Source organism: Pyrgilauda ruficollis, unplaced genomic scaffold, assembly GCF_017590135.1.
Source record: "Pyrgilauda ruficollis isolate IOZ18807 unplaced genomic scaffold, ASM1759013v1 scaffold24, whole genome shotgun sequence".
NCBI lineage: Eukaryota > Metazoa > Chordata > Aves > Passeriformes > Passeridae > Pyrgilauda > Pyrgilauda ruficollis.
The window spans coordinates 281,373-295,827 of record NW_024523648.1 but is presented as its reverse complement, the minus strand read 5'-3'; the positions used below and the strand labels follow the sequence as shown (position 1 = coordinate 295,827).

Genomic DNA, 14,455 nt, shown 5'->3' with positions numbered 1-14,455 from the left:
GCAGCAGGTGCCGTCCTCTTTCATAATTTAAAGAAGATTGAAAGTTTATAATGTATTTGGGTTTCTGTTTGACTTGTATTTGATTTTCTGCTTTCCTTCTATAAGACAAATTTATAAAAGCAAATCTAGTTTAATGAAGGTTTTAATCTTTTAATACTTTGCTGAAGGCGTGTCACTAGTTATTAGTTATTTAATAACTAATTAGTTATTAAGTTAGTTATTTAATTAAAGAAATTATACAGACAGTATTATTAAAGATAACCAATTTATGTTATTAAAAGAATTTTTAAATTGAAAGCCTAATGGGATGCATCTCCTTTTTCATCCCACATGCAGCCAGCTTCCATTTTGTGCTTGTCTGTGTCTGGGCAGTGGAGATGGAAGTTTTGGTATACAGAACAAAAGACAGGAGACCTGCCTTCTGACTACAGCTACAGCTCTACTCTCAGGCTTGTTCCTGAGTGATAGCTCTGATCTTTGACTAGTATTGATGTTCTGCTTTAGGAGGATCTTGAGATTAAAGTGTCTCTTACTTCAGTATATTCATAGCAATTTTAAAGTATTTTTCTTCTGAGGACATGATATGATAATACAGTGGTAGTAATTTGTTTTGAAAATGCTTTTTATCTGCATTTATGGAGATTTATTTTAGGACCACACATCTTCCATAAATCTGAGGGGGAAAGTAGCCACACAATGTTCTTGTGCATTTATTATGAGTGTAAAGGTGTCCAGTTTCTTTGTCTTTTTGCTTCAGATTGCTGAAACTCATGCTGTTGCCATGTATTTCAATGTTTGAAAAATCAAACCCCACCCTTCCTGACAGCTAAAAAAAAAAAAAATGCAGGACTGTTTTCTGCTCTGCAGTTCAAGTGTACAGTGGTGTGCGTGTGTTCATTTGTGTGATTATTTTATTTCTTTTCATAAGCAACCACAGTATGAGAGCACAGCACTGCAACCTCACATTTCAGAAAGATCAGCATCCCACCTCGAGGAGCTTGAGCGAAAGATTGCAGCAGCTGAGAGCAAGGAATTGCAACTCAGTGAAATTGTGAAACAACTTTCAAACAAATCTAGTGAGGAGAAAAAGAAGATGGAGGAGAAAGTAAGTGTCTTTCCTGATCCACATTTCTTTTTTGTCACTGTTGCAGCAGCATATTTTTGCTAGAAAGCAACTCGATATATGGGTGTTGGAGTTATTTTCAAAAGATCACTGAACTATCCGTGATAGAAAAAGAAGATTAATGATTTCAGGTGTTGGTAATGGATAAATCTGGACTTGCAGAGAATATATCCTAGAAAGTGATACTAGCTAAAATGGTAATCATGGTAACAGTTTTAATCAGGTATTGGTTAAGCTTTGGAAAAAAAAAATGCTGCTCATTCTTGTAGTGTTTATTATGTAAATAAAATATCATTTAAAAACATAGATTGTGAAAATTAAATCCTTATTTTTAGTATGGTTTGTAAATGTGGCCCTCAGACTTTGAGATGCACTTACCAGCCTGTATGTGCCTATTTAGCAGGAGTGATTCTCTTGTAGCTTTCTTAGAATGTGCAGAGTGGACTTTAGTCTGAGACAAAGATAGCTGTGTTCTTGGAACTGTTTTGACAAAGGGTTTCTTAGCAGGCGTAAGGAATTCCCAGGGATAGCTTTGAATGTACTCACAGCCTTCCTTTATTGCAAGCAGGAATGTGTCATTCACCAAGGGGTTTCTGATTAATGTTTTAGGGATACATTGTCACTGTTACCTCATCTTCTTTGATTACTGGACTTAATTTATATTAAATCAGGTTCAAGGGATACAGGCAATGTGATGCAGTGAAGTGCCAGGTGGGAAGACAAAGAAGAATGCATAATTCATCTCAAAATTGTGCCTTACCATTTCCTTTGAACCCTCAGTATGCTTTTCACTGAGGCAGGAAGAGCAGAAGTTGGATACTGCTGCTTCCTCCTTTGTGAGCTTTTCCTGCCTGGATTGCTCACTGTGTAGGAACTGGCAAGCAGTGGCAGTGGTGGGGACCTGTGCAGCAGTGCTTGTGTTAGCAGCATGGTCTGTAGGTTGGACCCTGGTTCCCTGGTTCTCTGCACAGTCCTGATTTGCCCCTCAACACCCATCCATTCTGTGCACTGAACAAAAAGCTCTCAAGGAGAGAGAGGGCAGGGAGGGACAGTGGAAAATACTCCTTTTTGCTGCCTTTCTTTCCAGTTTTTGGTCTAGGTAATAAAGCAAAAGAAGTACCAGGAATACAAATAAATGTAACATAATACAAAAAGTCTTTTCCAGGCTCATGGAAAATTGAGGTACCTACAGAAAAGGTGCTTAAGAAAGCAGCTATTCTGATCTGATATCCTCTGATGTGGTTGTCAGACTGCATCAAAATCAGGATTTTGGCTTCCATTTTTGGTAGGTTAAGTTCTTGGTCCTCATGTTTTAAGTTATTTTCCTAGTCCAGAGGAACTAAAATGTATCTTGATTATTTGTTGCATATGAACATCTCAGTGGGTGAAAGAATTAACAGTATTTTAAGTGTTGAACTTTGTGTTTTCAGTTCATGAGGCACATGGATTGTTCTGGGCAGAGGTGAAGCAGCTGTGGTTTGAGGACACGTGTGGGCCTGTAACTTGAAGCTGTTGGGATTAATAACTTTTGGTTTTGTTTCCTGCTCTTAGCCAATGCTTTCATGCAGCTGAGAGTACAGTTCTTGGAGAGTTAACAGCCTCTGCTTCCAAAGCAGGCTTATTTCTTACTGTTATCATAAAGCATGTACTCTTTCTTTCTTCTAGCTTAAAACTAGAGACCGATATATTAATAGCCTGAAAAAGAAATGCCAGAAAGAGACTGAGCAAAACAAAGAAAAGCAAAGACGAATTGAAACATTGGAAAAATACCTGGCTGACCTTCCAACACTGGATGATATAGAAGGGCAGACTAAACAGGTAAGGTAAATGGGGTTTGATTTACATTTAAAAGATATAAGTCCCTAATATAAGATTAAAGATACAAGTTCCCTAATACCTGTTCTCAAATCTTTTACTGTTTCAAAATCTCCTTTTTTTCACCCTGACATTTAGGAAGAGAAGTATTTCAATCTTTTAGAGAGCACTGTAGGTATTAGGATTTTCTCACAGTCAGATAAGCAGCACTAGTGTGAAACTATGCAGCAGGTCACTGCAAGGCTGTGGTCTGACACAAGACCTTCTGCTGGTGTGACACTGTGTCTGACTAATGTAACCTTGTGTTAGCTTCAAATTCTAGAAGAGAAGAACAAGCAACTTCAAGAAACCATGGCTGAGTTGGAAAAGAAGCTCGGAGAGGCCCGGTCACAGTGCAGAGAGAGAGAATTACAGCTGGCATCGCAGAAGAAAAAAGAAAAAGAGCTGGTCACAACAGTGCAGAGGTATGAGCAGCTGCTCAGGCTGTGCCCTGCAGTGGGTGTGCTTCCCCACCTGATGTCAAGACCTAATGTTATTTGCAGTCTTAATCTATTACAATGCTAATGACTTTTTATGGTAAGGGTTTTACAATGTGCTTTGTGGCAAGTTGTAATTAATACCACAGAGAAGAGTGAGCCTAGGATGTTCTTTGCTATCTGTCTTTAAGGGTGTGGGACACTCCCGCAATGGCGTCATGGCCTGTTGGCAGATAGAGGATGGAACAAACTGGTGTGGCAAGGGGCATTCTGTAGAAGCTGTCAGTCGGGCTATGTAATAACTGATCCTGTCATGAGCTGTGGAAAAACTGGATATTGGCTGATGGGTATATCAGGGAAGGGTCAAAGATTTCAAGAAATTCCAGCAATTTCTTGCCTTTTCATCAGGGGTGCAGGTATTTACGAGAAATTTTGCTGTAGGTAATAGGTTGTCATTGAACTTGCCTAAATATGAAAAAACAAATGGGACAGATATCCAAGAATATCCAGGTAAAACTTTGTTACTATGTTCTGTTTTAGATCAGGGGACCTACTTAAACAATTTTATTTTTTTTTTTTTTAATGAAAGGGAAGAGTGAAGCAGGGGAGAATCACTTTTAAGTATCTGTGGATGTTCCTGCAGTTTGTTGTCCCTCCATTGGGTAAAGGTGCATGCCACAGGAGTCTGAAAGGTTTCCATGCTGAAAGGCGAGCTGGCTGGGACACCTTGCCAGCCAAATTGTTGACACATTGTTTCCATCTTACCAATGGAAGGCCTTCGTGCTCTCCTAATCTAGAGGGGGATCATTCTGTCTTTTCTGAAAGCCTACAAATAGTTGGGGTGACCTCTGGTTTCTAAATTAGACAGCAAGATTAGCACTAATAAAGTGTATTTCCTTTCTGAGAGAAGGTGAGCAGATGGAGGCTGTAGCTACACATATGGGTTGAGTTGAGCAATGGAGGGTCTGAAGGCCATGCCCTTGTGTGGGAGCATTCCTGATAGGAATGACCTTGGGCTCCCCATTACAAGTCACAGGGGGTGTGATGGATGGGGCACCAGCACTGTGCACAGCATCTGATTCTGGACTGCACTTTGAGTTGTATGTGCCCCAGTGAAACAATCTGATTTAAAAGCTCCCAAAGCTGTGAAGGTTCACAGGCGCCTCTGATCTGTGCTTTGCCTCCCGCAGTAGCACAGAGCAACTGTGAGCACTGCAAAGCTTTGCTTCGCTCCTCTCTGCCCTCTCTTCCTGCACAGTACTGCTGGAGCTGTGCCTGTTGGGAAACTCAGCACAGTATGGCAGATAAAACTTGCATTCATCTGCATGACTCTGGCCTTGTCAGTGCCATGGCAACTTGAATAGTTTAGAATTTTTGCATCATTCATGCACTGTTGGTGCATGATTTACATAAGGCTGGATTCTGCTAAGTACAGTTTTACAGTTCTGGTTGGGAAGATGGTGCAAGTTTCTGATTTTTTCCTAGAACACACAACCCTCTGGTTTCTATTAGCCCACTTAATCTTTCTTTCATGTTTAATGGCAGTTTACAACAGAAGGTAGAAAAATGCCTGGAAGATGGTGTTCGGCTTCCTATGTTGGACACAAAACAGCTTCAGAGTGAGAATGAAAGTCTCAAGGAGAAGAATGAGAAAGCCAGTAAGGTTAGTCTACAAATAATCTGCTGGTGGCATCTTTAACCTTAAGTCCTGCACTTTTTTTTTTAATTTAGAAATAAATATCTCACTGAAGAATTACATATTTGTTGCTACTCAGATGACTTTTCAAGACCTGCCTGTCTCTGTTCAGAATATTGATTTTGCATGAATTTTGTGTTCTGTCAGAGTTGAACTGTCTTGTAGTTTGTTTTTTCAAAAATGCTATTTAGAATCTATGTCTGCACATCTGTAGGCTGATTTTTAGACAACGATCTGAAGAGATTCAAGCCTTCTAAATTGCTCAATTTTATATTCTAGATTATAGACAATCAACAAAATCAGATAACTGGACTGATTTTGGACATGCAGGTAAGGAATAGTTTATATTCTCTTGTTTACTGTGTGCATTTTTAGTTCACAAGAATGACATAGCTAGAGTTGAATTTTATTATTTTATCTTTCTGAATAGGAGTCACAGGGAGAAATGCCAAAAACTTAATCTACACACTGTAGTCAACCCATGTTCTCTTGCAGGCTCATGGTGTAGTCGTGTCTCTGTGGTTTAGCACTTCACTGGAACTCATCAAAAAGTGAAAAACTGTTGCTATGTTGCATCCTTATCCTGCTGGCCTAGTGGATCATCCAAAGTACAAAAGCAATGTTGCTTAGGGGCTTCATTGTTCAGTTTGTTAGAAGAGACAGGTGCCTTTCTAAATTACCTCACTTCATCCTGTTCAACTGCTTTCTGACACTTTGATACCTTAACTGTCCTGCTGGGTGTTCGGCACCCAGCTTGCAGCCAGAGATTTTTCTAGACAGCAGAGGTTGTCAGCTAGGAGTCAGCTGCAGCTCTATAGATCTGATTAAGAGAGTGTTGAAAGTTCCTCAGTGACTGCTGTTTGTTGTGGAGAAAAAGAAACATTAGACAGCTTTTAGAAAGGAAGGTATTTCTTGCCATAGAAAAAGCTGAGCATTTAAAAAAACTCAAAACATCTGTTTTCACCAAATATTGAAGCCAAACTCTAGTTTCCACGTTCCTCTTCTAGGATGTCATTTGTCTATTAAAAGTTGTCTCCCTCTGCCATGGTAAATAGGAGGCCTGATTCCTGTCAACAACCATATATTTGTTTGATTAGATTGCAGTGAATGAAATATGTCTGTAGAGAAGCAGTAGGAGAATTTAAGTTGCAACATGAGGTACATATGTTAACTGAAAAGGAAATTGACATATTTAGCTTCTCAAGGTTTGAAGAAGACTGATTTTAACAAACTGAGATGTTTGCATGGAGCAGACTGGTACGTGCAAAAATTGTGATACAGGCAAATAACAACAAAACCTGTGATACAATAAAACCTGTGATACAGGTGTTACATAATCAAAAAGAAGTTCAACTTGAACTTCATAACTTTTTGGAGGTTCTCTGTGCCTTTTTGTAGTTATTATTTACATATGTACTCCATATATATGTTGTGCTTATCAGAGATACACACAACTTGCTAAGTGTGTTATCATCAACCTAAATCTTTCCATGTTTCCTAAACTTTCTGGTCTTTTTTCTCACCATCACCTTTATTATCTTGGAACCAGTGATCTTCAGTGTTTTGTATGCTTAGCCTGACATGACTTTAGGGAGCTGGACTGGGAAATGCTGAATAGTTGTGACTGTCTGTGAACAGGGTACTGTTCTCCAGGACTTTCTCTTGCTTTTCCTCTTGAGGTATTTTATATGGGGACAGAAAATAAGATTTGAAAATGGTGTCAGCCCTCAAATTACTTGTAGACTCTAGGAGCTTCTTCGTATCCTTGATCTCCTGGCCTTCCATACTTTTGACCTGTGAAGCATTGAAAATCAGCTCATTAGAAATTGAAATCCTTTATCAGCACAGAGATGCAATTTATCTTCTGCTAAGATGATCTAATTTTATTCCCTGTCTTCTGCCACATTGTGAACTTATGCTTGGGAATGTATTTCAGTTCATTGGTTTTAACTTGCAAGCTGAAAACAAATTCCGTTTCAGACAGCAATTGTATAAAGCAGTATTAGTTTCTATTTGCTCATAATCATGGTGAAATTATTTTGATCTTCCTGGTATGGTTTTACTTCATTGATTTTTTGTTCTGAGTGAAAGGAATTAAAATTTTTGTTGGTCTTGGCAAGATGCTGTGCTGCATATATAGTGCATCTTTAGAAAGAGAAAAATTGTAGATGACAGTTGTGTTCTAAAAAGAAATTTATATTTACATGATTAATTTGGACATCACAAAACTAACAGTTTTGGTACAGAAAAAGAGAGTAGAAGTAAGTCAGATTGTACAATGCCTATGTTACCCAAGGTACGTCTGTCAATCTTGTCAGTCACAATAAACACCAACTGTGCCAGGCTGGGAATATTGCCACCAAATTGTAACTTTGGAAAGCATATGGAAAAATTAAGGGTGAAGTATGAGGAATTCATAGCACCATGAGAAACATGGAAATCTTAGCACTATAGGTCCAGTCAAGCTGTTAAGCATGTGTTCTTTTTCTGAGCTTTAAGATGAGGGTGACAGAGAATGACAGATCTTAGGTGTATCTTTTAAAAATAAACACTGATTTCTACTTCTAGTAGTTCCCATTACATGGAGCAGTTCTTGAGCTGGACATGTGCACATTGCATGGAATATTCTAAAAGTTGTTTTTTTGCTTAGTTTACAGACTCATGTAAGTTTAGTGGCAGATATAGTTTGAAAATATACTGGGAAAGGTTAATATTTCTCCCCCTGTCTTTCCTACCACCTCCCCCCTTCCAGAAGGCTGCACAGTCAAACCTTTTTTGTCTGTTGTTGACATGAACGTGAAACATGTCAGTGGTAGTCCTAGTGCATCTATCACAGCTGGGGCACTGGATGTCCCTGAACTTGATCTTCAACAATGACTGTTAAAATTGGAAGATATTTGGAAGCTGGGAGGGTGTTTTTGGCATTGCCCTGTTCACTTCATGCTTCTTAAGTATGACATCTGTATGCCACAGATGGAGCTTGAAGGACCTTCAGTCCAACCTAGTAATGGCGATTTTTCTCAGTAGATAATGTTTGTAAAAAATTAAAGACAACAATTCAACATCACTGCAGGTTCTGCTCATCTGCAAGCACGCAAAGGAAATGCCTGAAGCAGTTATTTCCTGCCCTCTCCTGGCCCAGGGTGTTTCCTTTGCCTCCTTCCTCCCACTGGTGTGTGTGGCTGTGCTTTCTCAAAGAGCTTATCTTTAGGATGCACGTTACTTCAGCACTTCCTTTGGAGGGGCACGCTGTGGGTTAAAAGAGCAGCAGGTCAAGTGTAGGAAAATGGTTTTAAAAACAAGTAATCATATCTGGGTTCTGCCTGCTCATTCCTACTGCTGACGTGAAAATAAAGTGTTGGGGGTTTCTTAGTCCACGTTAAGTCTGTAAATGTTAGCACCATTGTTTTCCAGTTTTGCAAAGAGTATGACAGAGTCCCCACTGCTTGTGTGGTGTTAGCTGACTGGGAAATTCTGTCAATGCTGCAACACCTCCTGTGACCAGCCAGGCCTTTAAAAACTTCAAGTAGTGTTGCCTCTCATTACTCCCTGCCTTCTCATCAGTACTGATAAATCTTACAGGTGGCAAGTCACAGCTGAAGAGATCTCTCTGTTGGAAAGCACCAGGAGTTTATATAGTGTCTATTCATTGTTAGTATTCAGATAAGATGGCTTGAATATTCCTCTTTCTGAATTTTGCCAGATAACCTGAAAAGACATATCTGCAGATTTACAAGCCAAGTAGTGGAATAAATATGAATACTTTCAAGAGTAAAGGCACCTGTGCTCATGCTGAATTCACCCTGAAAATTCCATTTGGGCAGTATCTTATGATTTCTCAGTTTGAGCTCTGTGAGTGAAAACTGGGGAATTGACAGCAAGTGATTCCATGTTGCAGTGGGTTTTTTTATTTGTTGTTGTTTAAGATCATTAACCTGCGTTTTCATTCATTTCAGTCTATGCAAGAGAAGCTTTCACAAGAAAAGCTGATAATTCAGAAGATGACAAATGAACTTGAGGAAAAAGAAAGACATATAGAGCAGCTCAATAAAACTCTCTCTGAAGTAAGTAAAATAGCACCAGTAACCCAACTCCCCACCACACCAGAGCCAGGAAGAACCTTATAGAATGATTATAAGATCCCTTGGTAAGGCTTTATGAGCTTAATTACATACTTAAATATCCTGGCTCCCATGCATATGTATAATGTATACCACCCCTGTCTCAAGAAGTGAGAGCTTAAAGGGTGAAGATGGCTAAGTAATGATAACGTGAAATGGCCGTATAAAAGCTGTCTGTATGTTGTTCTTTGGAGGGGTACAGAAATATTGATTGTATGTTTGGAGATTAATTATTTTTAATTGTACTATTTGTGGCTTGAAATTTTCTGCTACAGTGAATGCTGCAGACTAACTTTCCCCTTTTTTCCATTTGCTTTTCACAAAGAACCAAAGACTGATGGAAGAGAATGCCTGCCTGAAGGAGCAGATGAGGCTGGTGGAGCAGTCCAGGCAGCCAGTATCTGAGAAGATGCCTGTAGCAGACCAGTTGTTCAAGGAAATGTCCCACTGCTTGTTTGACTTGAAAGCACTGTGCAGTATTCTCACCCAGAGAGCTCAGGGCAAGGAGCCTAACCTTTCATTACTGCTGGGAATCAGATGTAAGTGATGTTGACTTTCCAGTGTTTAATAAATGTTTTGACACAAAGGAATAACAGTTTAGCTAATGTGGTGCTTGAACTTGCCAGGTGGACAAGCTTGTGTCCCCTTGCTATGCAGATGGGAGCAGTGGTGCATGAACTCATGGAGCTCCCTGGAAAAGCTGGGCTCTTAGTGCCTCTGGGCCACTACAGGCATGTGACCACACAGGTCCTTGCCAGTCAGGAGAGCAGGTAGCTGGCTCTTCATGTGGACCCAATCATGGATATGTTCACTGCTCTAGAAAAGAAAGGTGGTTGGCCAGGTGTCTTTCCCTCCCAAGACACACTGCAGTCACTGTGAGAGTTAAGAGATGCTAAACGCATCTTGTGCTTTTGCTTTAAAGCCTTTGGGGTCAAGTGATAGGACTGTCCATCTACTGCATGAATATGTATAGGTCTGGTTTGGGAGTGGGGATGTCCAGGTGTTTTAAATAAGCCTTGTGCCTGGTAACTTCATCTCTTGTGCTGTTCATTTACTAAGCTGTTAAATTTAACCAGGAAATGAGAAGCATGCCCTAAAGCCAGTCAGACAAAATTTATGTCAGGTCTTTCCTTCTAATAAGATGGTTGTGTTGACCTGAATGTATCATATTCAGATGTTTTCTCAGTGTTAATTAGAATTCATCAGGTAGACAGGTTGCCAAACTGAAGCATCAGCAAGGTAGAAACGTAAAGTACAGTGTTTGTGCAGCAAGAGCTGCTACACACCTGCTAGCCCTCTTTTCTGAGTGGCTGTAGAAACCCCTGAAGTCTCTAGAAATCTCTATTTATTTTTTTCCACTGCTGTTCTGATTCATCAGACTTCAGGAAGTCTAGATCTTGGTGCAGACAGAAAAGCATGTCTTTCAGAGAAGCGCTGATGGGCTCTGAATTGAGTTTTAAGTTCACATGGTACCTTATTTTGTAGACTTTTCATCACGCTGAAGCGTGATTTGTCTTGATGTATTTATAATGACCTGCCTCTTATTTCCAAGGAGGTGACCAGTTGCGGTAGTCACAGGACACAGCTGCTGGAGCTTTAACCTTGGGTGTTGTTTTTTGTAGCACTGAGCTGCTCATCTGAAGAGAGTGAAAATTACCACAGCACAGAGACCCTTTCGAAGAAGCTCTCGGACGTTTGCCAGCTGCGGAAGGAAATTGATGAGCTAAGGACGATCATGTCGGACCGTTACGCTCAGGACATGGGGGACAACTGCATCACTCAGTGACAGCACTCCGTCCTGTAGCGAATGACTTGCTAGGTCCTGCTGTGTCACAGGTCTTTGCATTTCCATTAAGGAGCCATATGGGAAGGCTGCAAATAGCACCAGACACGCATCTCCGAGGGCTGTGTGTAATGGATCTCGGGAGTCTGGTGTGCAGGGGGCAGTCATCGTGTGAACAGTGGTACAAACTGCAAGAAGTCTGTTCTCCAAACTACTGAATGTAGGAACAAGCTGTGAAGAATGATTCAGTTGGACGCTCTGTTTCCTTCATTTGGGCTCATTTTATTGCTTTGCCTAGGTTTTGGATCCAGAGCTTTGGAACAGCCGTGCTGCTACAACTCTGTCCTTTCCTTCATCAAGGGTTTGTGTGGCATTATCTGAGTTCAGATCTTAGGGGAGAGGGTTCAAGAACCTATGCATGTGTATGTCTGGCTGTACATGATGAAGCCAGAGGCTTCTGCCACTGCACTTCACTCTAAGAATTGCAATTAGAACAATCTTGGAACACTCAAAAAATAATTGCTCTCCAAGTTGTCAAAAATTAGGATATAAGAAAGATGTTTTTAGTAATGGATGTCTACTTTGTTTGTCCAGTAGCAGAAAAAACCCAGGTTTAACTCCTTTGTGCAAATGAGTCCCTAAAATATAGCTGTATCAGATAGTTTGAAATACTCTCATGCTGCTGTAAGAAGTTTCAATCGTTCAAAGTCTGTGACAAACCAGAGAAGCTGTAAGACATAAAACTGCAGCATATTCCATGGCTATAAGAAAAAAATCCCCAAAACAACCAGCAACTGTATTTTAGTGTTTGTGCTTATTTTTCCCCTTAGGTCCTTTCAATTTCCAAATGTTGCTGTATTTTGTTCCTGAAGGTCTCTCATAAAGGTTGTGCACCACCTCAGCCATTTTTAGCACGACTACAAAAAGGGTGTTTGACTCTTGGCAAAATTAAGGCTCAAAACAGAATGTTTCCAGTTAGCAGTACAAAATACTTGGTTATCTGAGGACTGAAAAATTTTCCACATTGTTTGGAAAGTCTTGATTTCTCCATTTTTGTAGGAAGCAGTTACATAAAATAGTAAGCTCATGTTCCATAGCTTATTCAATGAGTGTCACTTGGCAGTGCTCTTTAACTGCCATGGAACAGATGATGTTTCCAGGAACATCACTGCAAGTTAGTTGCACAGTTATGCATGGTGGGAAATAGTATTTAACTGAAGGAAACAAAAACTTGCAAAGAGTAAAACCACTTTTAAATCCCACTGTTAAGAAAAAAATACATGCATCACTTACTTGTATGGTATTGCAAGAAGGTTTCGGATCCTTAGGGTGCAAGTCAGTCAACTGATCTGGAGTGGGGATAACAGCAGAAATCTCTTGGAAAGCTTAGCAATTCAAACCAAGTTAATTCTAGGGTAACATTTTTATGGCAAAAGTGAATATTTCAGTTTTCTGATTTGGTGATGTGTTGCTTTCTGTTCATTGTTTAACAGTTACTGTTAAAATATAGAAATGTTGTTTCTATAATTTAGTGGTTTAATTGTTTTTAGCTGTATGGATTTATTTATTTGACAGTTTTCTCTGTCCTGAAAGTAGACTTGGACTAATTTGTGAAAAGTAGTGTTGCTATTTATATGACTGCTACATGCTGTTATCAGATAGATTAATCTGACTGGTTCTGCTCCTGTGAGCACTAAAACAGTGTCTAGATAAAATCACAAGTGAAGTTATCTAGTGTCTACTTCAAGGAAAAAAAACTAGGCCATTTTATTTTAAATTTCTGTGCTCTTTCTGTAGGCACACTTCAGTCTCTCCATCAGGGCATAATTTGCTCCAGTCTTCCTTGTCCTTCTCAGTGGTGTGATGCAGGTGGAGTTGAAAGTATAATTGTGCTCTTCTCATTGATATGATGAGTTCTGCTATGAGTGGGGAAAAGATGTTCTGAGCTAATCTGCATTCTTAGACTGCAAACAGATCAGTGGTTGTTGTCTAAAGGAATTATTTACTCTGGTAGCTCATTAACAATATCAATTCCACATTAATACACACCTGCATCAAAAGTGTGCTTTTGTACTAGTGCAAAACTGAAAACAAGGATCTTTGTACCAATGGGCTTGCACAGTTTGCTGTGCTTCTGACAGTGCTGGCTTTTGTGACTAAGGCTTCAGCTCGTTCCTCTGTTGTGGTTGGTTGGGTTTGTCCCTGCAGTGAAGTAGTCTTTATTTTATGGCATCTGTCTCCTACCAGAATTCAACAATAGCATTTCAGATAATAAATTAGAAATATTAGGGAGAGAGGAACCACACAAGTTACACATTATTGCTTCCTTAGATGGCAGTGTTGTACCTATAAAAAAATCACCAAAACCCACATAAATCTACATTTGATAGAATTAACAAGGAGTTTAATAGAGCAATTACAGGGGAGCAGGAGATCTTTTGAGTCACTTTGAACTGTTAAGCTTGTCACTTGGCTGGTATTTCTCCACTGTCCCTCCTGCTAAATTGTGATACTGTACTGCAAAGTTTATATTTGCCAAGCACTTCAGAGCTTTTATGCTCTTCAAGTATTAGTTGAAAGTCCCTCTGGGAGGAGATCCCATTTTATTCATAATACTTTTGATTGCAGTGCTGTAATCTTGTGTTCTAATGGTTTTGTTACAGAATCTGTAATATTTATGTTGACTTGAAAGCACTTGATTTAAAACCCCCTGAGTTTATCTGCCTCAGTCAAATTAAAGTAGGGAGGTAAATGATGGATGTGTGAGCCAAAGAAGCAGACTACCAATTGATTATTTACAGCGATACTGTACTTTGCTTTGATTTCTTAAAATTTGGCCTGTTGTAGTGGTAGCAATTACTATATATGCATCAGTTTACAGATGCCTCTAAATGGAATAAGCTTTGTCTAAGATATGCATGACTGTTTAATTGGTTAAAATGTAGTGTGTGTGGTCTCATTCAGCATATTTAATACAGAGGTGATTAACGAATGTTAACATTGGAATTGCTTCGATTTAGTCATGACAACTTTTTGCTGTAGCTATTAGACAATCCCAAGGGCTGAAAACAACTGCAGATGAATGGATACTGTACTGTTCTGGCTGCCAGCAAACTATACAGTAACATTTTGTACAGTTTCAGGTAGAATTTATATGATCCTCTAGAAGATACTTACAGTAACTACTGTATTTAAGAATGTATTTTGAAAAAGACATGAAAAGTAATCGTCATCCGTCAAGCTATAGCTGATGTATTCACTATATAGAAGTATTTACTATATAGAAGTAACACAGCTCAGTCATGTAAATGTGATTTGGGTTGCTGAACTCTGCTGTGCAGCTTTGTGGTGTGACAGGTGTGTGAAATTGTGGAGATTTGCTGTAACCACCCACTCAGGCTCCAGCATTTGAAACTGACGGTGGTCATGAAGTCATTCAAG

General features: G+C 39.6%; 1 protein-coding gene across 2 annotated transcripts in view; it reads left to right on the top strand.

Moving 5' to 3' along the window:
* CEP85L (centrosomal protein 85 like) overlaps positions 1-12,511 on the top strand; it is a 102,417-nt gene extending 89,906 nt beyond the window's left edge. For both annotated transcript variants that reach the window (XM_041470120.1, XM_041470121.1), the window contains exons 6-13: positions 929-1,105; positions 2,789-2,941; positions 3,248-3,402; positions 4,960-5,077; positions 5,390-5,440; positions 9,067-9,174; positions 9,557-9,770; positions 10,854-12,511. In XM_041470120.1, the coding sequence (XP_041326054.1) occupies positions 929-1,105; positions 2,789-2,941; positions 3,248-3,402; positions 4,960-5,077; positions 5,390-5,440; positions 9,067-9,174; positions 9,557-9,770; positions 10,854-11,017 (1,140 nt within the window). In that variant the 3' untranslated portion in view covers positions 11,018-12,511. The remainder of the gene's footprint in view (positions 1-928; positions 1,106-2,788; positions 2,942-3,247; positions 3,403-4,959; positions 5,078-5,389; positions 5,441-9,066; positions 9,175-9,556; positions 9,771-10,853) is intronic.
* Positions 12,512-14,455: the final 1,944 nt, after the last annotated feature.